The sequence below is a fragment of the Hippocampus zosterae genome, chromosome 9 (assembly GCF_025434085.1).
Source record: "Hippocampus zosterae strain Florida chromosome 9, ASM2543408v3, whole genome shotgun sequence".
NCBI classification, from domain to species: Eukaryota; Metazoa; Chordata; class Actinopteri; order Syngnathiformes; family Syngnathidae; genus Hippocampus; species Hippocampus zosterae.
This window is the reverse complement of record NC_067459.1, coordinates 11514138-11538798: the sequence shown is the minus strand read 5'-3', so window position 1 is coordinate 11538798 and position 24661 is coordinate 11514138. Positions and strand designations below refer to the sequence as shown.

Below are 24661 nucleotides of genomic sequence, written 5' to 3'. Positions count from 1 at the left end.
AAAAAAATAAAATAAACGCAGAGATATTTTTTAACAATTTATTTATTTAACAATTAATTTCTTTCGATTTTTGGCTTTCAAGTTTTATTTTTCAAGATATTCAACTCTCTCCCTATATATGTATATATATTTAAATATATACTGTATTTAAATAGTCTTACGAATTGTCATGCTTTACTTACAAATTTTTAAAAATGACCAAAGCACAGAACCTAAGCTTTACTAAATTTAACCCATTCTAACTACACGTGAGAAATGCTATTCTTGGTATATTTTAGTCTTTTACTATACATTTTATTAAATATGAAACAAATTACTAGTTATATTTTCAACACAATGTCCACTGAGCTGAATTTAAACGAATCCTTCCTTACACTTCAAAAGCAGTCTCGTTGTCTCAAGCTTCTACAACAAATTAAAACATGTAAAAACTGACCTTCTGTTTTTTTTAAACATCTACAGTGTAATATAGAGTACTTCTCTCATTCGGTAGCAAAGCATGCTTGATTCAATTTAAATAATGGCGTAGCCACTACATAAACATAATTGACAAATATTTTGTTTTTAAAGCAAATGAACCCGGTGTTGAATGTTTTTTGTTGTTTGTTTTAATGAGAAGAGACACTGTCCATTGACTGATATTTTATTTAGACTCCATCAATGTTCCATCAAACTTTATGTTGGCAACTAAGTCAGTTGAAACAACATGAGAGACACTAAAAGGCTGATGTGTTTTGGCAAAGTGTACTCTTTCAAGAGATGCTGTGCAAAAGAAGAATAGACAGACCCATTTTGATCACTGATGCAGTGATTATGGCGGTCTGTGACCCAACTATATCTTGAGGAAAGCAATATATAAATTTTGAATGTATGAGTTCTGGAAAAAAAATGAACAAATTGCCAATAAGTAGTATTTTGTCTTGTCAGTTTGTTTTCCCATCCATCTGTGTGCTTGTCCTCGTTAGGGTCGGGGGTGAGCTGGAGCCAAACTTTTGACAAAAGAAGCAGGGTCCAACCGGCTGGGAACGGTTGCCAGTCAATCACAGTCACAAACACCACTTTTCCACCTCAAATTTTTTTTTTTTTAAAGCTGGTGCTCGTTCGGGGCCAGGGCCACTGCTGTGCTCAGTTGGTGCTTAACAAGTTCTTACGAAGAACGTGTTTGATTTTCCACGGGCAAAGAGCCAAGTAGGAGCCTCGTCATTACTTCATCTGTAAAGCATCCAAACGTCACTGCTTCCGTCAACATTTAACCAAGAGTGCTTGCGCTATTAATAATTATAATAATGCGCTGTTAGCATCTGCTAGGCCACTTAGCAAAGCATTGATCATCCTTGTATGTAGCATATTACAGTCAAGGAAATGCAATCAGCAAACGCTTATACTGTATCTTTCTGAATCATTTTAGATGATCGCGAAGCTGGCTGCGAATCGGTGATCGCATGCTATCCGGGCACACCCGCGATCACTCTTCTGGTGGGACACAACTGTGAGTTCGCCGCTCAACAGTTTGTGCAAAACCTTCGTGTGTCCAGGGAGTCTATTCCTCTACATCTGCGATTGTCATCATAAGCCCCCCGGCCCCTCTCCGGTGTGGTTGGCGCCGGAGTCTGGCCCAACAAGTAATTGGGACCAGCTTAAGCAACAGTTTCAGGCACCTGAGGGAGAGCCAATTTAGGTGGTGGGGGAAAAAATTGTGCTAACCTGGGCACTGGCCCGGAACTAGCACTAGCACTAGCACAAGCACAGTGGAAAAGGGCCAATAGACAGACAAGCAATCACGCTGACATTCACACACAAGGACAATTTTGGGTCGTCATGTTTTTGGAATGTGGAACCAGGCTGGAGAAAACCCACATGACAGGAGAAATTGCAAACTCCACATTGGAAAGTCGGAGATGACATTCAAACTCAGAACCTTGGTGCAGATGTGCTGACCATCATGCTTGCCCCAGTTCCTTTTGATGCAACGAAAAATAGTTTGCAACGTTGCTCTGTACAATTCATGTTTGGTAAAGGATGTTGAACACGAGGTTGGAAGGTGTCACTGTAGAATGCGCCGACAGTATCGTCGCATTTATGCAGCTGTGATGAACATTTGTTTCTTTCAGAGAGCAGCATTAGCAGAGACCTTTTTCACGCGGCAACCCAGCTTCCTATAGCTTGATAATTCGATGTGCGACGATGTCAAGGTGAAAGGATCCAATGGCACGATGATGGTGAAAAAAAAAAAAAAAACGGTCAAACTGAGTTACACTGCTTAAGTTGCTTTACAACATATTAAGACTACGGAGTGGATCTCCATGAGCAGTGGCAACTGTGTGGAAAATTGAACAATCTTTTGAATGTACAATAGAAAATAGGTTCTTCTCTTTTATAAAATCTGCCAAATTCTATTGTTAAACCTCAATACGAGGCTTTTCTAATTTTTTTATTATTTTTTATTTTTTTTATTTTAACAAGACTGCCAATATCTCTAATGGTCATGGAAGCCCGGCATGGGGAAAGGCCTGGCGAACGCTTCCACACGCTGACGCAGTTCAGCGATACGCGCCGCTGTTTCAGGGTCCTCCAGTAGGAAGTTCTTAAAGTCCTGGAGTTTTCCTGCGCAGAAATGGGAGAGATGATTGAAAAGTCGTAGCGACGCAGGGCGGCCATGTGATTTATCACTAATTCACACCTTGCACTTGCATCTCCTGCAGCACTCACCTGTCTTTTTCTTCACGTCCAGGGCGATCTGGAAGCCCTCGTCCATCAGCTCTACAACGCGCACAAAGTCGGCTTCTTTGAATTGCCTGGAGGTCAGAGCTGGAGCGCCTAACACACACACACCAAGTAAATACATCAAACTAAAGTACTTTGTGGTCCGAGTAACTTTTTTCTGAATGAAACTTAGCTAAGGGAGATTGGATTTATGAAAAAAGGCATTGAAGGCTGTGGATGTGTCTAGTCACAGCATCTGATTCTTGCCGATTTTTCTTCATGTTCGCAATTGCCATATATATACATATAGATAAAGAGAGAGAGAAAATGCAGATGTATTTATTCGTGCATTGTTGTGAATCTGCAAAAAAATGTAGATATCCATCAAGAAATGGGTTCTTGATACACATCTACATTTGTATGCGATATACAATTCTGCTGACTATTCTTGCTATTGTTCATATCTCCGTAGGTGGTACTGCTGGCGTTCATGTCATTTTCAACATATAAATTATTGACACAAATATATCTTCACTATATACAATGCTGCTGACTGTTGCTGCTGTTATGATCAAAATCACTTATCTATAAAACAGTATATTGTCAATGTATTCACATAGTCTGACATTGACTATATATACACACACACACATATACACACACATACACACACACACACACACATATATCTATATTTAGTATTTACGTACTGTATGTACAGTTGTCACATTGTGCCGCTCGTCATAATTATGCACACACAATATTTATTTTTTCTTCATGTACGGCGACTGTCTATCTTCTTGCTAAAATTCAATTTCCCCAATTGCGGGATAAAAATGGTGTATTCCATTTTATTAGAGGCTCTTTGTCATGGTTGCATGGTCGCTAAAGTGTAAATGAACCTAAGCATAAACGTCAACATGGGAGGTAATGATCTTGAGATTATGAAAAAAAAATGGAGCAGAGTAAATGAGGGAAACTTCCTGGAAGATGATTAAAAAGCTAAACATATTTAATTAATCATGCACTGCTTAGTGCTCATGGCTTAATTGGTAGCTGGCTCATTTCCGTATGTTTGGCTGTATTTTTGTACTTTGAAAACAAACAAACAGGATTATGTGAAGAGGCAGTGAAGTGCAAGGTGAATATATTAACAGTCCCTTACCAAGCCTGAGGCCTCCAGGGGTCAAAGCACTCTTGTCGCCGGGGCAGGTGTTCTTGTTGGCCGTGATGGAGACCAGCTCCAGCACCCTTTCGGCCCGGGCGCCGTCGATGCCCTTGGGACGCAGATCCACCAGAACCAAGTGGTTTTCAGTCCCCCCTGAAACATTTAAACCAGGTTTTGATGTGATGAGCTTCTTAACAGAAGATAATTGACTTTTAAAAGGTTGTATACAAGTACAGCGGTACCTCTACTTATGAAATGAATTGGTTCTGGAAGAAGTTTCTTCACGAGAACATTTTGTAAGTAGAGACGCGTTTTCCAAGTAAGTGCCCTAATCCATTCCAAGCACCCCACCCAAAATTCACACAGCTTGTCTTTGTAAAGTTGGTTTAATTTTCAATTTCAACTTTTTTTTCACCCCAGCGAGTCAGTTGATTTGTTCTTTCATTTGTTAGCGGTGTGGAACTTTATAGGAGGGGTGGGTGGGGGGGTTAAGAGCTGATGTATTTATAATTAATAATATTATAATATAATTAATAATATGATAATTTAGATTTTTCCATCATCAAATTATGCTGGTGTAAACTGTGTAAGCACGACAAGAAATGGACAAAGCTACAGTATTGTTGACTGACTGGTTCATTACAATGCCATTACTCCATTTTCTCATGAGAAACTGAATTAATAAAAGTCATTAATTGTCCTTGCATTTAGATTGTTTTTTTTCTCTCTCTCTTATGTACTTTATGACATTTTTCTTATTCCAGTGAACCTATTCCGAGTATTCACAGGTGAATGAACTATGCTGACCTAAAGTGAGGATCATCCTTTAAACAAAAGTAGTGCTTTGCTACAGTCTTGTTGCATTTATACGCAATTAAAAACCATGATGGAGGGGGGGGGGGGGTCAATTTCAAAGATTCACTATTCATGAGACGGCACAAGGACGCTGTGATTCCAAAACAGGTTACCTGACACCAGGGTGTAGCCTTTGCTAAGCAGCGCAGTCGCCATGGCCTTGGAGTTCCTGATAACCTGGGCAATGTATTCCTTAAACATCGGAGACTGAGCCTGAAATCAAACCAACATACAGATTGTTGAGCATCATAGTCATGCATATAGAAAACACTGCATGAAGAGAAAAGTTGACTAAGGGGGTTTGCGTAAACTATAACTGTATGAGTATTACCTCACTTCAGGACGCTTTGTATTTTAGTGTTTATGCCCTGAATATATATTTGATTTTAGTGGCGTGTTTGGTGTAATACGAGAGCGGCTCCAACTCCCGGAGACAAATTCATTGTATTTTTTAACATACTTGCCAATTTAAGATGATGATTATGATGATGAGGATTGAATGTGTTCTTACCTGTCGGAGTGCCACAGCAACACCCGCGATGGCGTGGTTGTGAGGACCGCCCTGCAGCGACGGGAAGACCGAGAAGTTGATCTTGTCCTCTAGGTCATACATGATTTCCTTGCCCTTCTTGTCTACCGAGCGAACACCCTTGCGGTAGAAGATGAGACCCGCTCTGGAACAAAACAAAGAAGTAGTGGCAATGTGATGGATGTCAGTTACATGGACATTTCGAGTTAGCATGCGAGCATGTTACCTGGCTCCTCTCAGGGACTTGTGTGTAGTGGACGAGACCAGGTCGGCATGTTCGAATGGAGACGGGATGGCTTTGGCTGCGACCAGGCCGCTGATGTGAGCCATATCGGCCAACATGTAGGCCTTGATGTCTGTACACAGCTGGGGAAGAAAAAGAAATAAATAATTATAATTCTTAACAAACATTTTGGATGCATAATTGACGTGTGTAATCGGGGTCAATAGGTAAAAAAAAAACAAAGCAGTAATCTTTAACCCATCACTGTCAAAATGCATTCATTCATTCATTCATTTTCCGATACGCTTTCTCCTCACAAGGGGGGTGCTGGAGCCTATCCCAGCTGTCCTCGGGCAGTAGGCAGGGGACACCCTGAACCGGTTGCCAGCCATTCGCAGGGCACTCAGAGACGAACAACCATTTGCACTCACACTTACACCTAAGGACAATTTAGAGTGTTCAATCAGCCTGCCATGCTTGTTTTTGGAATGTGGGAGGAAACCGAAGTACCCGGAGAAAATCGGCGCAGGCCCGGGGAGAACATGCAAACTCCACACAGGGAGGCCGGAGCTGGAATTGAACCGGGTACCTCTGCACTGTGACATTTAAATTTGGGTTGTGCATTTGACGATATGGAAAAAACACACCAACAGTGGTGCCCTTGAGACAAGTGTTGAGTCTCCGATTTTTGCTTGCAAGTCAAAACAAAACAACTAACCAAATGATGATTAATACTGTATCTTGAAACACTCAACTTCAATTAGTTGTATCTCGAGGAACCAATGCACAAAGTGTATATAGTTTCAATGGGAAGTTAAACTGAATGTTCTGTACTCCTGTTTTCCATCGAACTTTATATTAAGCTGACACTTGTGGCCCAAATGAGTTATTCTACTGTGGATCCACCTCAACTTCTTCCTTAACTTGTTATGTTGGACTTCTGTTGATGGTGAAGTAGTTGACACTGAATCAACAAATGGTTGCAGTCAACCGTGGCACTCCATTTTGCCTCAGTTCCTTCAAGACTTTATGAATCAATAAATGCAAAGTTAACTGAATTTTCAACAACTGATTAATTGGTGGAGGTGGCGTTACTGTTGTTATGATTTGCAGCTTTGTCCCATTCCAGGTCGTCACAGCACTTCACTCTTATGATTGGTTTGGCATGTTTTGTTTTGTTTTTTTACAATTGACAATCTCAGCTGGGATAGGTTGCAGCTCACGTGTGACTAATGAGGACAAACATGATTTCATTTGAGAGCTGGTATGTTTAACATGGCCACATGCTTCTGAGGATCCACATACGATATTTAATACGACACCAAGGGACATGTCTTCGCCTTCTCTTGCCAATATTTATGGAGTCACCGGTAATAAATAGCTTGTGAGCATGCAAATGACTCGCTGGCGAGGTACCAGAGTACCGCATCCTTTTAGCGCTCCAATAAAAATGTGCATTATCATGAAAATCTTAACTGGATCACAACACGTTTGTTAGTGGGTTCTCTGGCGAGAGAGAGGGGGATGATCAGCGCCTGCTGGAGGGTTAGGGTGTTCATGTGTGTGTGATGTTTCGCTCCAAAGGCTAGCCAGGCAACGACATTGGAAATCTGTCAAGGAGCCGGCCAGTTTGTGCCATAAAACAGTGAACGGTTCCACGGAGACACGTTAGTGGGAAGGCTTGGGGAGGGGGGGGGGGGTGTAGATATATGGCTCCACTTCAGGTGTAGTGGCGGAGTTGTTATGGATCTTAATAAAGACACACAGTGCTGTAGTGGCGGGACACTCCATTTGATGGCACCTTGCTAAAGTGGAGCTGTGCAACGAAGATGAATCAACGGGTGGGTTTGACAAAGATAACAGGCTCTCTGGTGCACTTTGCGAGAGTGAAATGTGGTTTGAATTTGCTTGGAGTGTCTACCTTCACTGTTAGTCAACAAGAGAGGAAAATAATGCATGTGAACTTGGCAAGTACGAGGAGCCCAGCAGGACAGAATTCGCTCGCTACTTCGCGGTTCAGTTATTGTGCATTGACGCATTGCAGATTTTCATTTGCTCTTACTATTTTGGCACATTTTCTTGCTATTTTTCTTCCTTCCTACCAATCAAAAAATTTTGATTTATTTTTCGGGGAAATTAGTTTTTGCAAAACCAAGACAAATAAAGATTACACAGCTCTAATAAAGTCATGCAACGACAAACAACTAAGAATAGTTTCACAAGTACATGAAGTGATTCAATGAGATGCTGTAATATTAGTTTATTCACAGGTTTTTGGGGAAACCTATCCGCAGCCATCTCGTTACCTATGGGTCCCGCGTCATAGACGCATAATTTTCCCGCGGGACGCACAGTTCCAAATAATGTGCGTTTTTGGGACGCAAGGAAATTTCGCAATCAAAACAACAACAAAAAAATAATACAATATTTTTTTTCCAGCAACGATCGCAGTTTCACCATGGCCGCCATTGTTGTTTTGATCTCGCGTTACGTAATCTCGTGTGACGGGATATCCGTTCTCGCGAGACGAGATTGGCAAGATTGGCCTTCACCTTGCGGGAATCAGACGATTGCCATTTGCCAAGTTGTGTAACGATAAGACAAGTGTTGCAAACAAGTGTTGCGAAGGTTTATTGCGGGGATATCACACAGGAAGTAGCTAAAGTTGCATAGTTTTTTGCGATCGTACGTTGACTTTGAAAAAGCCTTGCATATCACTGGAAGCAGAATAAAGACAGGAGAATTTCTGAACTCAAAGAGTGAACCATGGGATAGGAACCTATTTCTCAGCAAATCTTGTATGCCTGCATTATTAAAATTTTTGCAGTATCTGTTTATAAGAAATAAACCTATTAGCAATATATATTGTTGTTGTTTGTGTTATTATGATATGCAATTGAATAAGTAGACCATTTCAGAATAAAAAATTTGGGACTCTCTAAATGCATAATGGGACGCACACCTTTCTGATCAGCAAGTCCCTGGGACTCGCAGGGCACAAACTGTAAATTTATCCCTGTATCCGTCGTTATTCACTGAAAAACCTCTGACTTTATGCTCAGGCCAAAGCCATTTCTTACACAAAATATTGCCTTGGCAACGTCTAGTGAGATGTTATTGCAAAGTACTTATTCTGAGCTGTGGGGAGGAGCTTCCTTACTTTCTCTCAAATGACCTGATTTCAGCAAGCCAAGAAAAAACGTGTGTAACGTTTTCTTTTAAACAGTGGGAAAAAAACCCCGCATACAACCACTGCATATGACCTGAGGGTAACTTTGAGATAGGAGTTGTTAAGAAAAGAAAAAAAAAAACAAGTTAAGCGAGACAGGGTGAAGGGCAGAGTGAGGCTCGCGCACCTTCTTGATGCGAGCGTAGTCAATGAGGCGGGCGTAGGCGCTGGTGCCGGCGATGATGAGCCGGGGCCTGAACAGCTTGGCCGTCAGCTCCATCTGGTCATAGTCGATGAGTCCTGTCGCAGGCTGAAGGGCGGGGAAGCGTTGAAAAGGAGTAGAGAGGACCGGGGCCGGGGGTAGATTCAGGGTAGGAATTGGGAAGGAACCAGATTATATTCCACAAAGAAAGAGAGAGTGGAGGGGGGGGGGACAATTTCAATATCTGAGAGTCCTTTGCAAACAACATCAAAGAGAGATTATTTCCATTTGACGCTGCTATGTTTTAAGTACTCCAGCTACCTTAAAAGGAGGAAGGAATTTAGTTAAAAAGAGAGATTTCGACACGTCGCATCAAGGAAGAGCAACTGAGGTGATGAAACATTTCAGGTGCCTGCTCAACTGAGGCGAAACACATCATAGGTTGTTTTGGAGACACTCCCTGCTCTTGTATGAAAATAAGTCAAATTAGAAATGTGTTCAGCTTTCACTCCTCTCAAATTTGAGAAAAGGCAGGTAATACAAGGAGAGAGCAAGACAGCAGAAAAGACGGGAAGGGGTGTTAGAAAAAGCGAGACAGGTGAAAGGAGCAAGCGGGGAACACTTTATTTAGATAATCTGATAAACTCCCATCTAAAAAGCACATCTACGGCTACCCTGTCGCTCTATCAAGCTGACCGTAGTGAGAGCAGAGCCAGCGGTGACGGCCGGCCGGCCGGCCTGTCGATTTCCCATTATCTCTCCCGCAGAGGGATCCCGGCTGCCCATGCATCAGTAAGACCTGGGCAGGGTGACTCTCAGGGCCATCCATCAGGCAACCATCGCTAGCGTGCATCGATGGACCCGAGACGCAAAGATACCCATTCGATCCTTTGGTTATCCTAATGCTAAATTGCTGATAATAATAATTAATTTGTCCCGATCCGATCTCCTGATCGGAGCCGATTTTCAAATGATTGGTAACTGCTGAAAAAGTTTCTTAATTTCTGAGGTCAAAATGAAATAATTTTATTTCTTTGCTTGATTTGAACCTCTACAGACTGAAAGCCATAAAAACATGTCATGCTAGGATATTTGAATAGCTTCTTTTTTTTTAAAATTAAAATTATTGAGAACATTTAGATGGGCTCTTTTTTTCTTCTTGATGCAATGCCGAGAAATCGTATTGGATCTCGGTCTTGGCAAAATGAAGTACCGGTAACTATGATTTGAATGAAAGTAAAATGTGATTGGGACATCCCTATCAATATCAACAACAACAACAATAATTTAAAAAAAAAGTACCCCTAAAAAGATACAGTCGATTTTCACTTGTAAACATGCATTTGCGATAATATTTGAGCATTTTGTCAGAATAAGCATAAATTACAATTGAGTGCACAGTGCATAAATGGGCGGTTATTGAGATGTCTCCTCTACTATGTTCCCTAAGGTCAGACTGTCCCACGCTTGGAAAATATTACTAAACTACATGTTCGCATGGTTGTATGCATCTCTACTGTCATGACTTTAGGATCATAAACAAGTGGTACGGAAAGGGTAAAGGGGCTCTACTTACATTGAGTTTGTAGGGCATGGACTCAAAGTAGATGGAGGTGGCTGAGATCCTCTTCACATCTGACATGTAGCCATGGGTCAGACTGGAGGGAGTAAGGAGGTAGGGGGGAGCAATAAAACACAACATGACTGAAGAAAACACACCCATAAACAGTGAATTCAATTGTTTTTTTAAGGAGAAATTAAAGGACAGCGTATATCGTGTCATGTAGAGATTAACAGCAGCTACTGACTGGCCTCCATCTGGAAGGTCCAGACCCATGATGCGGTCATGGGGGTTGAGCACGGCGGTGTAGACGGCAAAGTTGGCGGGGGAGCCCGAGTACGGCTGGACATTGACGCCCCACTTGGCCGGGTCCAAGTCAAAGGCCTCCAGGGCTCGCTTTTGGCACAAGAGCTCAATTTGATCCACCACTTCTGCTCCGCCGTAGTATCTGTAGATACGGACACCGGTCAACATGAGCAATACGATACAGTGGCTATAAAACGTCTACACACCCACACCCATATGCGAGGTTTTCGACATTTAAATACACAGACCTTTTATTTATGGGTTTATTTACCATTTGATGAAGTTGGGGTATGTTGTTAAACATAAATAAAAACATAATACGACGATTTTCAAATCAGGTTCAACATACATGCAATTGAATACATTACAAAGATAAGGTATTAAATGTTCAAACTGCTAAACTTTGTTTTAGCAAAGTTTTACGTGTTTTCTTGGTCTTAAATCCAAAAGTGATATTTGGCACAAACAAATCGCTTCACTGAAGCATGCATGCTTTGGCTTAAACAGGTGGAAGAAATGATGAGCCTTCCACTTTTTGTGGAAGATCATGTGACCAAAACTGGACAACAGGGTAGCGGACTTCCTTTTGAGTTGATGAGATGATGGTTTAAAGCCAAACTTGCTAAAAGGTGTTTTCTTTATGGATAAAAGTTATATGCAGTATTTATCATTTATTGATACAAATGTCATCTGATAATAGCCCTTTAGGAGATGTTATGCAAAACCAAAGACATGGTAAATGTTTGAAGTTCCTGAGACCACTTGGTGTTTGACAGGGTTCCGCCACATACCTGTGCCGGAAGCAAGTGCTGTCACCCGTTTTATTTGGGATCTGTGAGCACATTTGCATCCCCGTGTTTGCACATCGATTAACACCCCTAACGAGAAAGTGTGCAGCAAGCTGACACACTCACCTTTTCCCCGGGTAGCCTTCGGAGTATTTGTTGTTCAGACAGGAGCCCTGAGCCTCCAGAGCAGCTCGGCTGCAGAAATTCTGCGGTGAGAAAACAAACAAAAAGTGTGCGCATGAACTGCACCGGTTGACAGAAGAGACAAGGACGGCAAATTAAACACCGTTTGGCAATAACAGGTGAGGCATCCTTTTCGATAACTCCATTGGACGGGCAAGAAGAGGCACTCTTCGAATATTTGCGGTGGGGTGGGGGTTTGTATTTATATTTTTGGAAGGTCTTGAAAAAAAAACATCTGGCCATACAATGGACAAAAACAATCACGTTCATGAGAATGTTTGACCTTCAATTTATGAAAATTTAGATCACTGACCGGAGATTGTTTGCCTTTTCAAATAAGGCTGTCACCATTGAATATTTTTAGAATAGATGATTCAATTTTTTAATCCAGTTACCGGATCCAATTTTATTTTGCATTAACGTGCATGAAAAAACTTTTTTTTTCCTGGTTAGTGTTTATTGACCAGTTATTGTTGTTGTTTATTTGGTATTGTTTAGTGATTTAAAAAAAACAACTACCACCAGTAAATGCTCAAGCAATATCACATGAGAGACGGATGTCCTTATACCGTATTTTCACGACCATTCGGCGCACCGTATTGTTGGGCGCAGTCTCAGTAACGGGTGCTATTTCTGTGTTTGACACATACACGAAACACACTGTATTATTGGGCGCAGCCAGGCATGGTAAAACATACGCCAACTTAAACATACGGCATGCATGCCTTTTTAAAAACAGAAGCAAAACTGAGTTCGGTTGTACTTTATTTAGCCATTTTACAATGTACTCACGTTTTTCTCTTCACCTCCTACATGCTCACTCTTCACTCATTGGCGACTGGTACCTGCTAGGGGTGTGCCTTTAGCGTCCTCTTACACGCCCACCCTTCACTCATTGGCGGACTTCCGCATGCCTGTCGTCACTCACTCCGCCTTTTCTCTATATAAGCAGCGTGTCGGCCAGAGGCGCTCTCAGTCATGCTTTGGAACTCGGCTCATACACTAGACGCGCCGCATTATAAGGCGTCCTGTCCATTTTAGAGAACATTTAAGACTTTTAATGGCGCCTTATAGTCGTGAAAATATGGTATTCATTTTCTAATTCGCTTATCCTCACAAGGGTCGCAGTTGTCTTCGGGCAGAAGGTAGGGGACACCCTGAACTGCTTGCCAGCCAGACGCAGGGCACACGCATAGACGAACAACCATCCGCGCTCACACTCACACCGAGGGACAACTTAAGAGTGTTCCATCAACCTGCCATGCATGTGTTTGGAATGTGGGAAGAAACCGGACTACCCGGAGAAAACCCATGCCGGCACGGGTAGAACATGCAAACTCCACACAGGAAGTCCCAAGTCCGTAATCGAACGTTGCACTACTGCACTGTGAGGCCAACACGCTTACAAGTCGACTACTGGGCTGCCGAGAGACTTGATGTGCTCACCAAAGTTTTTGTAACTGATTCTGGTTCTGTAAATTGTTTTACAAATGCCACATTTTGATTACACAAAAGATAATCAGTGTTTTCTTGCAGGACTACAAAAATCAGAAAATAAATACTACGAACGGGTTGAAATAAAAAATCTATTTTTTACGGCATGAGTGATTCGCTGATACAGCCATACTTGCGTGTAATGGCAGCAGAGAATTTTAAGTTCAAATTTTAAAACCATCATTGTGAAAAAAGCTTGTTCTTGAAATCAAAATAATGTGACACTTATCAGAGTATTTTTACCATCTCATATTAATTCAAAAAATAATTGGTTTGTTAATTTTCCCAATGGTCGATCAAGGAAATTAATTCACCCCGATTCACCCTCGTTTTCAATATATTAAAGCGAACATTTTTGGCAGGATGCCTATATCTGATTTCATAAGAGCGGGGGGGGGAAAGCATTTGTAAGCGCTTGTATAATCTACAATTCAGCAGCATCATAAATCACAGCCTTCAAATTGATCACTAAAATAAATGATCATAAATAAATAAAGATAGCTCTCTCAAAAAGATTACATTAAAAATAATCTTGGCAAAAGGGAGGATTTATTGCTGTGCTGGAATTTAATTCAGCCTAAGATTTATTTATTCGTTGTCATCCTGCCTCATACAAGCGCATACGTCGGCCAAAATTTGGTTTCAAATGCCACGGCGGTTTCATATATATTGTCCGTGTGAGGATGCAATGAGGAAATATGCATATGTGAGCGGTTGCGCTTTTTGTGAAAAATACACCCCGAGAGCTTGTCTGAGCCGCATTGAGCTCTCCTCAGGCTGGCGGCACGAGGCGTAGAGGAGACAGAATGAAGATATCAGCGTTATCTTGCGCCAGAGTGGCGTGGCTTTGTGTGGAGAAGCGGCCGACACACTTCGCTGAACAGCTACTGTGGCGAGGAAAAAGCAGGCGGTGAGAAAACCTTGTCAAGTAAGTTTTCGCCTCTTTCAGCCATCAAATGAAAACGGCACACGAACCAAAGCTGTTTGGTGCGAGTGAAAGTGTTTTGCACAATGCGAGGAGGAGAAATGAATGATTAGGCAAGGTATAAACTGACCTAGAAAACAACATTTTGCAACCGAGGTGGTGCTTACCAACCACCAATAAAAACCGAGCTTGTGAACTTTGATCCACATTGATTTATTTACCTCTGACGCGATTAGCTCCAATCCACGACATTGTCGGTCTTTCTCCTTCAACAGCAGGTCCCACATCTCCGGGTCATCCTGAGCCAGACTTTCTTGGCCTGTCCACGGTCGCTCTTCATCCGCCACATGGCTGGCAGCGTGGGACTGTTGCCCACGTACGCAGATGCGCGCCGGGGCACGCTGACACAATGGCTGTGGGAGCAAACCAAAAAAAAGTATGCTTCACATCTTTTTTTTTCCAACACAGCTTTAGAGACATCAATGTTCGGACTGAGAGGTTTCAACAAAGAGACTAATTCAGCTCCGTTATGATCATTCGTTAATGATCACTTTAATAGTCCAGTACCCACCCCCGACCCCTTGCCCCCTCTTCAGCCTTAAATTGAAGATTTCTAAAATGTAGCCTGGAGGAATTAGACACACACGTTTTTCATGATATGGATTATCAGCATGGTTGTTCATTATGCTGCCATCAGCTCTTTTACTCAGTATATTTTACAGCCTCAGTGTACTGAAAGAGAGAATGGACTCAGCATTTCTGGTTTATCTAATCTGAATTTGGCCAGTTTCACTGCTGCGACGTTCAACCATTTGAGTCTGCGTACGCTATATCTGGACCTAAGTATTGAGCCATACTTGCCTTCACCCAGTCTGAATGCGTTTTCCAATGTCATGCTTTGAAACATGTGGGAACGCATCGTTTTGTGTTCCATTATGAGCTACAGTAAGCAAGGCCCAGGTAAAGGCAGGGCTGGATGAATTTGGTGTGGAAGACGCCGGGGCTCAAGTTTACCCCCATCAAACACCTTAAAAATGTTCTTCACAATTCCCCTCCGCTGTCTGGTCGAACAGCCATATCTAAATACGACACAATGAAGTGAACCCCAACCTCTGCGGGGGATAAGGACCGAGGCCTCCTGCAAATGACGACAATCAAATCGACAACCACTCATTCAATCCTATCGATCCTCCCAGTTACAATACATATTTGTCATCTTTTGTCATCAATGGCAGTGTTAAAATGGTTAATAGTTGTCTGTTGATTCCATAAGATGGCGGCAAAGTAACAGTTATTGATTAGGTGTGAGAGCAAAAACGTCAAATAGGTGAATGGGACCCCCCCCCCCCATCCCCAAGACACATACAAACAAATGAATAAATACATAAATAAGCATTTCAAGGGTGCTCTTGGGGGGCTAAACGGGACCATGCGCTTCCGAACCAGATGTATGATAAAAATGCCATTTTAAATATGGACAAAATATGTGCAAACAAGCAAAATATGTCCTCTAAATATTTCATTTTTTAATAAAACATTTCTCACTGCATGTCCATAAGATAGAGGGTTTGAAGCAAACAGCAAAATAACCACGTAATGTGATTTTGTATTTTTTTTTCCAGGCCAAAGGACTCTCTTGCATAAAAATGATCATTCAGGGATGCGCGGTAGGCATCTTAAACCGTTTCACTTGCTGTGTACAGTCGGAAGACGGTTCGCAGGATACTCCTCAATAGACACAGAAAAGGAGACTGTGTAAACACAATGAAATGTCTGAAGGTTGATTGGGCTCACAACAGATTGGTGGCCTTGCGTCACTTAATCAGCGGTTAAAAATGACGACCGCTGTATCGAAACCACCCCTGGCACTGCGACTGTGTAGTTATCGTCAGCCCATGCGTGCCAGGGCGTGAGGGACGGCCTCCCTTGAACAGCGCCATTAAAAAGCTCGGGAGTTGGCTGAAAGTGAATACAAAAGCACATCAGCGGGCTCAGACAATGCAGCGCATGGTGATTCACATTTCGCACGCAGAAGGAACGCAAAGTGTTGCTGTGTTTCCTGAATAGATCAATTTTCTGTACTGACTATCATGTTCAGAGCAAGTCAAATCCATCTTGATTGTCAGATCATGATATATCGGATTGGTGTCCAGACAATTGCGGGTCATTTGTGAATGGCAAACTGCTCCCGTGCCAGCTGCTTGCAAGTCAGCAATGCGAACCACTACACAACCGAAGACCTGGTCCCGGGTAGATGGGAAAGAAAACACCTCCTGATTGAACATCCAACCCGCCTTGAGCTGTGCTCCGGCAGGTGGCAAAGAGGACAATGGTGACACGCCAAGGGAGGCGGCAGGCGCGTTAGTGGCAGAGGCGCTCGACTCTCTGCTCTGGCCTGTCACCTGTGTCACCTGTGGCAGTGAAAGTAGCCGAAGGGGAGAGCAACCCTTCACCCCCTCTCCCCTGCAGGAAAAATTAGCTGCACAGGGGGAGTGGGAGACGACGACGGGCCGGCTGCCTCTTGCTGAGAATTCACATGGGTCATTAAACCTTGACGGAAATTGTCCTTTGCTGTCTGCGCTTCTGTGGAGGGAGGGGCCGGAGCAATGGCACAGAAAGCCAGGAAAATTCTTACCATCCCTCCCTCCTCCTGTCACCTTACGCTGCTTAGCAGCCGGCGCCAAGCGGCACCAGTATGGCCTTTTTTTTTATTATTAACGTTTCATCAAATTTGCCTCCAAGTAGAACGGGGCTGCTTTTAAACAAACACATGGGTCAGTTCCCTGAGGTGTAACAGGCTGCCAGCTCATTTCTCCATCCTGACAGTTAGTGGAGATTAATTAATAATCGCGGCCATAAAGTGATCCGAAGCGCACAAGAGCCAAGGCATGAGAACCAAGTGTGTCACATGTGGACTATTTTTAGGCGACAGATTAGCTTGGTGGTCCAAGGTGAACTTGAAAAAAAACACCCAAAATGAGAGGCAAGATATTCAATTAATCTTAATCTCTAAATCAACCATTATCTTGAAATAGTGGAGAGCAAGTGTGCCTCACTTTTCTGAGGTTCGAGGTGAGAACGTCTGACCTTCCTGTCTATGGGTTCTCAATGGATACCCCGGCTTCCAGACACGCATGTTCGGTCACCTAAATCACAGGTGTCAAAGTCAGATTTGGCCCCCGGGCCACATCATTTTATGTGGCCCACAAGAGCAATGTCAATTTATGTGATGTTTGCTCAAGTCTGAACCAAAATTTCAAATTGTCATACATAATGTAATAGTTACAATGTTTGAACAATCCATTATTCTTGTCTTCTGATGTCGAAACTAGTTATCTATTTGTTGTTCGCTATGTATGTAATATGTGGAGGTGGTTAAACATTGATATGGTTTCACAAAATTCACAGTCATAAAGGCTCTCCAAGGGAAACCGTAACGACAATGTGGCCCGCGACAAAAATGAGTTTGACACCTCTTGTCTAAATAGTCCATAGGTGGAAACGTGAGGGTGAACGTTAGTTTGTGCCCTGTGATTGTCTTGCGCCCAGTCCGGGTGTGTACATTGCTTCTCTTGCCAAAACTCAGCTCGGGTAGGGTCCAGTTGACCCCAAACCTTAATGAAGACAAGCGCTACGGAAAAGCCGAGGCTCTTCTTGCCTCGGCTTGGCAACAGTACGATGGGAGACTGCAAAAACAATGTGCCAAACGGATTCTATCAGTGAAAACAAGGCACACCAACAAAGAGAGCGACGACATTATGTATTTATTTCTGAGCGGGGGGGACGTACCATGCAGTTGAAAAAGTGCATTGGTCAACAAGAGCCGTTTATTGACGAAGCCTATTATTGAACACATTTTTAATGACCACCAAGGGGATTCAAATGTGTTAATGTTTTACGTTTACTACGGATACAGCAATACCAAAACATCACTCCACCGATATTCCATTTATATAGATATCGCAGCGATCACCATTCCGCAAACACGCTGCATGGTTTATCATCCTGGAACTGTACTTCTTGCTCAAAATGTGACTACAGGCAGTTTTACCTTCCTTGTCACAAAGAAAGGTGACGGGAAAGGAAAGTAAAAACATTCCCCATCATCCCTCCTCTGTGTTATTGTTGCCCATTTCCTGAGGCGACTCTTGAGGAGAGTCAATTTTATAGATGACTGCCATCCATCAATGGTCATACCAAATAATCAGCCAGGAAAAATAAGAAGAAAAAAAAATGAGGGGGGATCATATAGAAGGAAGGAAAGATACGTGCGGTAGTAGCAAAAGTAGAAGCATCCGTCAGTCTGGCAGTTTCCTTTGCTCTGTCAGTGGCTAATAGGAAGGCTGTCCATTACAAATTGCCCCGTGATTCAGTCGGGATGACACTCGACTGAGGAAATCAGAGAATGGGCCTGAAGAGGCTTGCGGTGATGGGAGCCAAAGCCCAGAGCGACTTCACTTGACCCAGGTTGGAGGTTTGTCAGGGTCACAATCAAGACTTTAAAGACCTCGGTGAAGCCAATCGTCAAGTCGCTCAGCTGTTTGCTGCCATGGCATGCGCCTACGCTACACTGGGGCATCGTGTAAATCCGTGTGCTGTTTAACGTGGTCCAGCCTGAAGCCAAACGTTTAAAACTAGCTGAGTGAAACTGTGTGTTCATGTTGCCTGACGATAGTTACATTAGGTACATTATCTGGATCCAATCCAGCAAAAAGCAGAAAAACGAGTAGGGCTGTATGAATCAGTTCACCTCTATAACTATTTTATTGTGGTTCTATGATGAACGAGCACATCAGACTGAGAGCACAGCTGCAACCAAGTCGAGACTGTGGAGTGCATTGTATAACTGTAGCATGAGAGCACCTAGAGCACAGGTATTTGTATTGACGACTGTAATCCTCTGCTTTTCCCAAAAAGAGCTTGTCAGGTGAACAACATCCAAAACTCTGTAGCACAAGTCCTGATAAAGTCCAGAAGGCGGACCCACATTACACCGGTTTTAGAATCACTGCATTGGCTCCCCGTGTGTTTCAGGATCGATGTTTAAGGTTCTTCTTAGGGCTGGGCGATACGGTAACAGTATAGATCATGATACACAGTTAAAAATTAAAAATAGTTAGTAAATTAATCATTTCTAAATACAATAGCCGAGTTGTATACTCCATTAGAAAAAGCTAAAATGATGAAATAAATAGGCAGTGTGATCCGGATACTTTGGAATATTTGCAAAAATGTAATTTACTCAGAGTTGTTCAATAAGATCAGTGAGAGAAATCATTATATTTTTAAGAATAACCAAAAAATATGTACACTCAAAAAATAATAAATCCACATTAAATTCAAAGACTGAATTTCAAAGGCTATCCACAATCAACGCACAAAGCTGATTTTCTCCTTCAGAATTCCGAATGGGGCCAATGTGACTCAAATGAGTGACACGGGTCTATTCGTCAGGACACCACATGACTTTAATTATTTTAATTCAAGTTGGCCTGTGACACTGCCTAACAAATTATCAAGCAAGCCAACTAGGAACAAGCATGTGAATCTCAGGAATGGAAAAGTTATAAAACTGTCCCTGAATTATGTCCCTGAATTATCGGTACATGAAATTTTAGAATCACTCCTTGTTATTTAGCCTTAACCCTTAAAAGATCAGATTCTGACAGTGTGACCAACATTTGGGGAACTATGATGATATGATGTATCCATTAATCAGTGTCTTGGACGACAATTCACTGAAGGCATTCAGTATCTTTTCGAATTCACATATTTCCAAGGAACTGCAATTTTGGGCTCCTAAGAATGCCATTCTGTAATTTAGAAACCAAGTATTACAAAGTCCTGCCAACAAAGTTATATGTTTAACTGTGAAATGAAAGAGATGGTGATGGCAGGAGTCTTCTGCATGTGTGTTCGGCTTTGGACATCCTTTCACTGTACAAGTGGAACAAAATTGTTAGTACCCTCCCATAAAAGCAGATGTGTCAAACTCAAGGCCCGAGGGCCAGATCCGACTCGCCGCATCACATTATGTGGCCCGCGAAGGCAAATCATGACATGATCCTTCCTCAAATCTGCACCGAAATGTCAAATTGAAATGTGTAATAAATAATGTTGAGATTTTGCAATAATTTTGTTCCCCTGTTTACACTCACTTCAACAATAATTCAACAAAGTATTATACAATCCATCTTCATTCATGTAGCGCTTTCACAACAGCTGCTGCACTAATAATAGCTGACATGTCTAATTTCAAAACTAATAATCCATCAATTTGTAGCGTACAAGTAATAATGCATTGAGACAATTAAACACCTTTATGGGTTCACTCTCGAAACAGCCCTCTGAGGGAAAATGTAACTCGAAAGTGGCAGGTGACAAAAATTAGAAACAAAACCTCAATATAACTTAAAAATTTTCTATCTTCAAAGTGGCAAATCCTGATGTGCATGGTCATCACTGAGTTAGGCCAAGACATGGGCTTCACCAGTTCAAAATTATACACTGTTGCCAGACATAAACAATAGGAGCAAGTAGTCATGCTCAGGGGTTCTATCACGTGTCTCACAAATCATTCATCACAATTAAAACGACAGTTGCAATGTAGTTAACAGAAATGCAACGCTTACATTTTCTTCTTATTGTTATGTGTGTGGTGTGCCGTATTGTTCATCTCAAGTACACCATAAACGAGAAGAGCCAAAAGTAAATAGTTGCTAATTTTCCTCATCATATTGAGAGTCACTAACATTTAAAAATTGACTAAGATGTTAAAAATTGTTATGCATGTACCCAATTCTTAAGCTTGGTGTCCCCCCCCCCCCCTCCCCCAGGATGCATTTTCTCTGGCACACACAACCTTATCACTTATTTTACTATCAAAACCTTTCGTTAATATTTACTGACTACCCTTGGGTGTTTTTCACGTTCTAGCTGCACTTTGGAACGTTTATAGAGGCTAAAGACTAAACATTGATAAATCCTTGTATGGTAGTTTACCTAATGTGGGTTTAAAATAAAATTGCGCACAGTTAAATATTGTCCTTACCGAGATAGTTCAAGAAAAATATTTTTTTTAGCGAATCAAAACTATAACTATTCGTTGTGATGCGATATTCCATTCAAACGGGCACACTCGTAACAGTCAGTGTAGCTCATGATGAAATTGAGCAGTGGTTGTTGCATCATTACTTCGGCCATACTGACATAATACACACACGCTGGCTAGCTTTGCACTCCCAATGAGCCTTAATCACAAGTAGACAGCATGGAAAAACACTGCATATTTAAATAAATTAACGAAATGTGAAATAATGTAAAAAGAAGCAGGTGTTTAACAATCACCTTGTTACAAGACCGGCGGAGAGCAGCTTGTGATTAAGCTAACGCGCGATGTGACATCTAAATAATTCAAAATCATGCAAAAAACCAGAATGAAAACACTTTCTTATTGAACCACTCACCCGGGCCAGTTGTCTCACGGCGAATGACAGCATGTTTCCAGTTTACCAGGCCGGTTAGGAGGAGAAGCAATTCAACCTGCAGCCACACCGCTGTCACACACCCCGAGAGAGGGCTGGTCAAGTTGCTAGCAACAGCTAGTGACGCTAAAACATGTGCCCGCAAAAGGCTTGATGGGAAATGTAGTCCGCAGAGAAAAAAATTCCACAACTGAGCCACAGGAACTTCAAACTTGAATTACTATGCTACACATTAATGTATTCGTCCTGAAACAATATCTACACACACGTAAACTAGATGATGTATCGTTTCATTTTTTTTTATTTTTTTAAAAAAGAAATTGAGAGTTTTCGTCTACATGCCAACACGCGACCAATACTTTTGCTGATTCATAATCATTTGAATAGTTTCTGTTGACGACAAACTTCTGCTACACACTTAAGCCCTTTTATCACAAATTCACTGAAAATGATCTAAATAATTACTTTGCAAGTGGATTTGCCGTTTGCATCCCTAAACTTGTGTCTGAAGTAAGGGGCGACTGTGCTTCGAGTAAAAAAAAAAAAAAAGTAAGAATAAGACTGTAATGCTGCATTCGAAGAAGTCAGAGGAAAGTGGGAAGTCAGAATTTTCTGGCTTTCGACTAGGAAAAGTGCACCTCACCCTTTAAACTGGGAGGAGGTCTGAGTTGGAAAGTCAGGGGGGAAAAAAAGCACACCGAGTTCATCAATCACCTGACACTCGACACTTGACAATGGCAACTCTCATGGAGACACAGACGGTGAATGGCAAAACATAATTTGAAATATTGTAAACAAATATCAAGCTTTATTTAGTATTACATTAATTTAGCTCTACAAAATAACTTCACACAACACAGCACAGTTCATACTGACTGCGCAGAGATATCCTGGTATGTTCCTGCATAAAGTTATTTGGTGAAATCAATGAAATAATTTGAAAGATATTCCTTTACTCATATACATTGAGGATGTTATGGGGAGTGTTTGTTGGAGGTTAATATGTGTTGTGAATGCAGCAGAACAACACAGAAATTATTGGAATCGGGTTGGGACTGGGATAATCCGAGTGGGAAAAATCTGATTTCCCATTTTCCATGAGAGTAGCATAAATCCCCTTCCGCTGACATTGTCTTTGGGGAATGATTAAATTTGTCTCACATTTGTTCCCCCCAAATACATCCGCGATTTTTACAGGTTTCGAAAAATATATTTGTGGTTTTCACATATTAATATTTTAAGGAGAGACGATTGAGTACCTCTGTCTGTTCAAGATGGTTGAGTGTATTCAACTTTATTCAGTCAGCTCTTGGAATCTTCTATCCTTCTGTTCCTGAAGAAATGCATTTATCATAAAGAAAATAATTGTCACGTCCCGGGGTTGCCAGCAGGGGGCGGGCTTCCTGCCCGCCGTTTACACACCTGTCACCCATTAGGGAGTAATTGCTCAGCCTTTATTTGGACGCTCTGGCAGTCTACTCACTGCCGGAGAATTCCACGCCGTGCCAAAATTTCTCTCGCCCTATTTCCTACTTGCATTGATTCATTGCCTCTTAGCCTTGTGGCTGTTATTACGCGTCGTTGTTCCTCTTACTAGTGAAATTTATTCGTTGTCTAATCTGACCCTCCTTGCTATCTTTTTCCGCAAGCGTTTTCTGTTGTCCTTTTATTTGATCCCTGGTCCCCATTTTGACCAGCGCTTTTTGTTATTCTCCCTGTCGGGTTATTTTGTGTTCGCATTAAAGACTACTTTTGTTCTTTGACAAACATCTTTCTGTGTCTGCTATTTCGGGGATCCTCTTCCTTATTTTGTTGTGCACGGAGCGATCATTCTATCGCTTCGGGCACAACGTGACAATAATAGATTAAAGAGGACATATAATGAGAGTTGAGTTTGTATTTTTCTACAAATAGTAGGGTCTGGGAAATGCCTGTCCACCAATCAAGTGTGAAATTAAATAAGAACAAGCACAGTAAATCTTTGTCTATTTCCAAAAGTGTGTGTGTGAACAAGCCGTTCTGCACTTCCACCCAATGTTATGGAAGAGTGAGTTTAATTATATGATCAGTTGGGCTTGGATGGGTTGGGAAGATCCAAAATCACTTTCAAGCAACAGTTGGAGTGAAACATTGTCATAAGAACACACAACAAGCAGAAACCCAACATGTCCCGCAGATTAGACGTGACTGCTATCATTTCAAAGCCAAAAGGTAAGTAGAGCTGCAACATGATTTTTTGAGATGCAGAGATTTGTGTTAGGTTTTGATAAGCAGCACATACGTGATTGCTCGGTGAAGTGGTTGGGAGCTATTGTGTTTGGTGACGTGCTCATGCGCCAGATACACAAATCATACTGCATGAAATCCTGCCATCACCAGTTAAAATGTGTTAATTGTGTTTGTTACACGCTGGGCTTTGCTACTGCAAGCAGCTACCACTGCAGTCCCAATGTTTCTGCTCCGCCTTGAGTTGTCATGGTAAAGAAAGCCAGCCTGACCACTGATGCAATGGTGTGTATGGATCCGGACGAAGGCCAGCCCCTAAAAATGGGCTAATTTCAGAAAGACAGTACAGAAATAGGGTGTGTTAAGTCAAGTCTTTTAAAATTCTTCATCATGTGGGAATATTGATGAAAGCATACAAAATATTAAATACATGGGAACTGTTATGAAATTGTGAAATATGACCTTGAAATTGCCAAAAATATAGAATGCTGTACTGTAATGTCAACGCAGACAGACGAGACCTTAAGATATGGGTTGCCCGAGTCCGGTCTTCGTGAGCCCCCTAGCCAGGCGATTATAGATGTCTCCGTGCTCCTGATTCAAATGATCAGCAGATCAGCAAGCTCTGAGAAGTCGCATAACTGTCCTGATCATTTGAATCAAGTGTGATGGAAGAGGGAGGAATCCAAAACAAGCCGGATGAGGGCACTTGAGGACCAGTACGGATTTGGCACCACTGCTCAAAGGGGAACTTTACTGTACTTGCTCTATGGTCTCTGGAACTCATCTGTGAGGTTGTCATTGGCAGGGTTTAAGGAGACAGTTGCGTACACAGTTTGTTGAAA

At 42.0% G+C, this 24661-nt stretch overlaps 1 protein-coding gene across 1 annotated transcript; it reads right to left on the bottom strand.

Moving 5' to 3' along the window:
- Positions 1-627: 627 nt before the first annotated feature.
- On the bottom strand, positions 628-21724 carry shmt2 (serine hydroxymethyltransferase 2 (mitochondrial)). Its single transcript, XM_052076022.1, has 12 exons — positions 21573-21724; positions 14328-14519; positions 11631-11710; positions 10658-10858; positions 10426-10507; positions 8835-8957; positions 5482-5621; positions 5238-5400; positions 4840-4939; positions 3869-4024; positions 2710-2817; positions 628-2604 (listed from the first exon to the last, which is right to left on the bottom strand). Exons 1-12 carry the CDS (start codon positions 21603-21605, stop codon positions 2477-2479), a joined length of 1506 nt encoding a protein of 501 aa, XP_051931982.1. The 5' UTR covers positions 21606-21724; the 3' UTR covers positions 628-2476.
- Between the last annotated feature and the right edge of the window lie 2937 nt (positions 21725-24661).

Coding starts and splice junctions, on each gene's coding strand:
- shmt2 (XM_052076022.1), bottom strand. CDS start 21,605: ATGCTGTCATTCGCCGTGAGACAACTGGCCCGG. Junction 4,025..4,839: donor AGGCTACACCCTGGTGTCAG/GTAACCTGTTTT, acceptor TAAATGTTTCAG/GGGGGACTGAAAACCACTTG. Junction 2,605..2,709: donor GGACGTGAAGAAAAAGACAG/GTGAGTGCTGCA, acceptor ATTTCTGCGCAG/GAAAACTCCAGGACTTTAAG.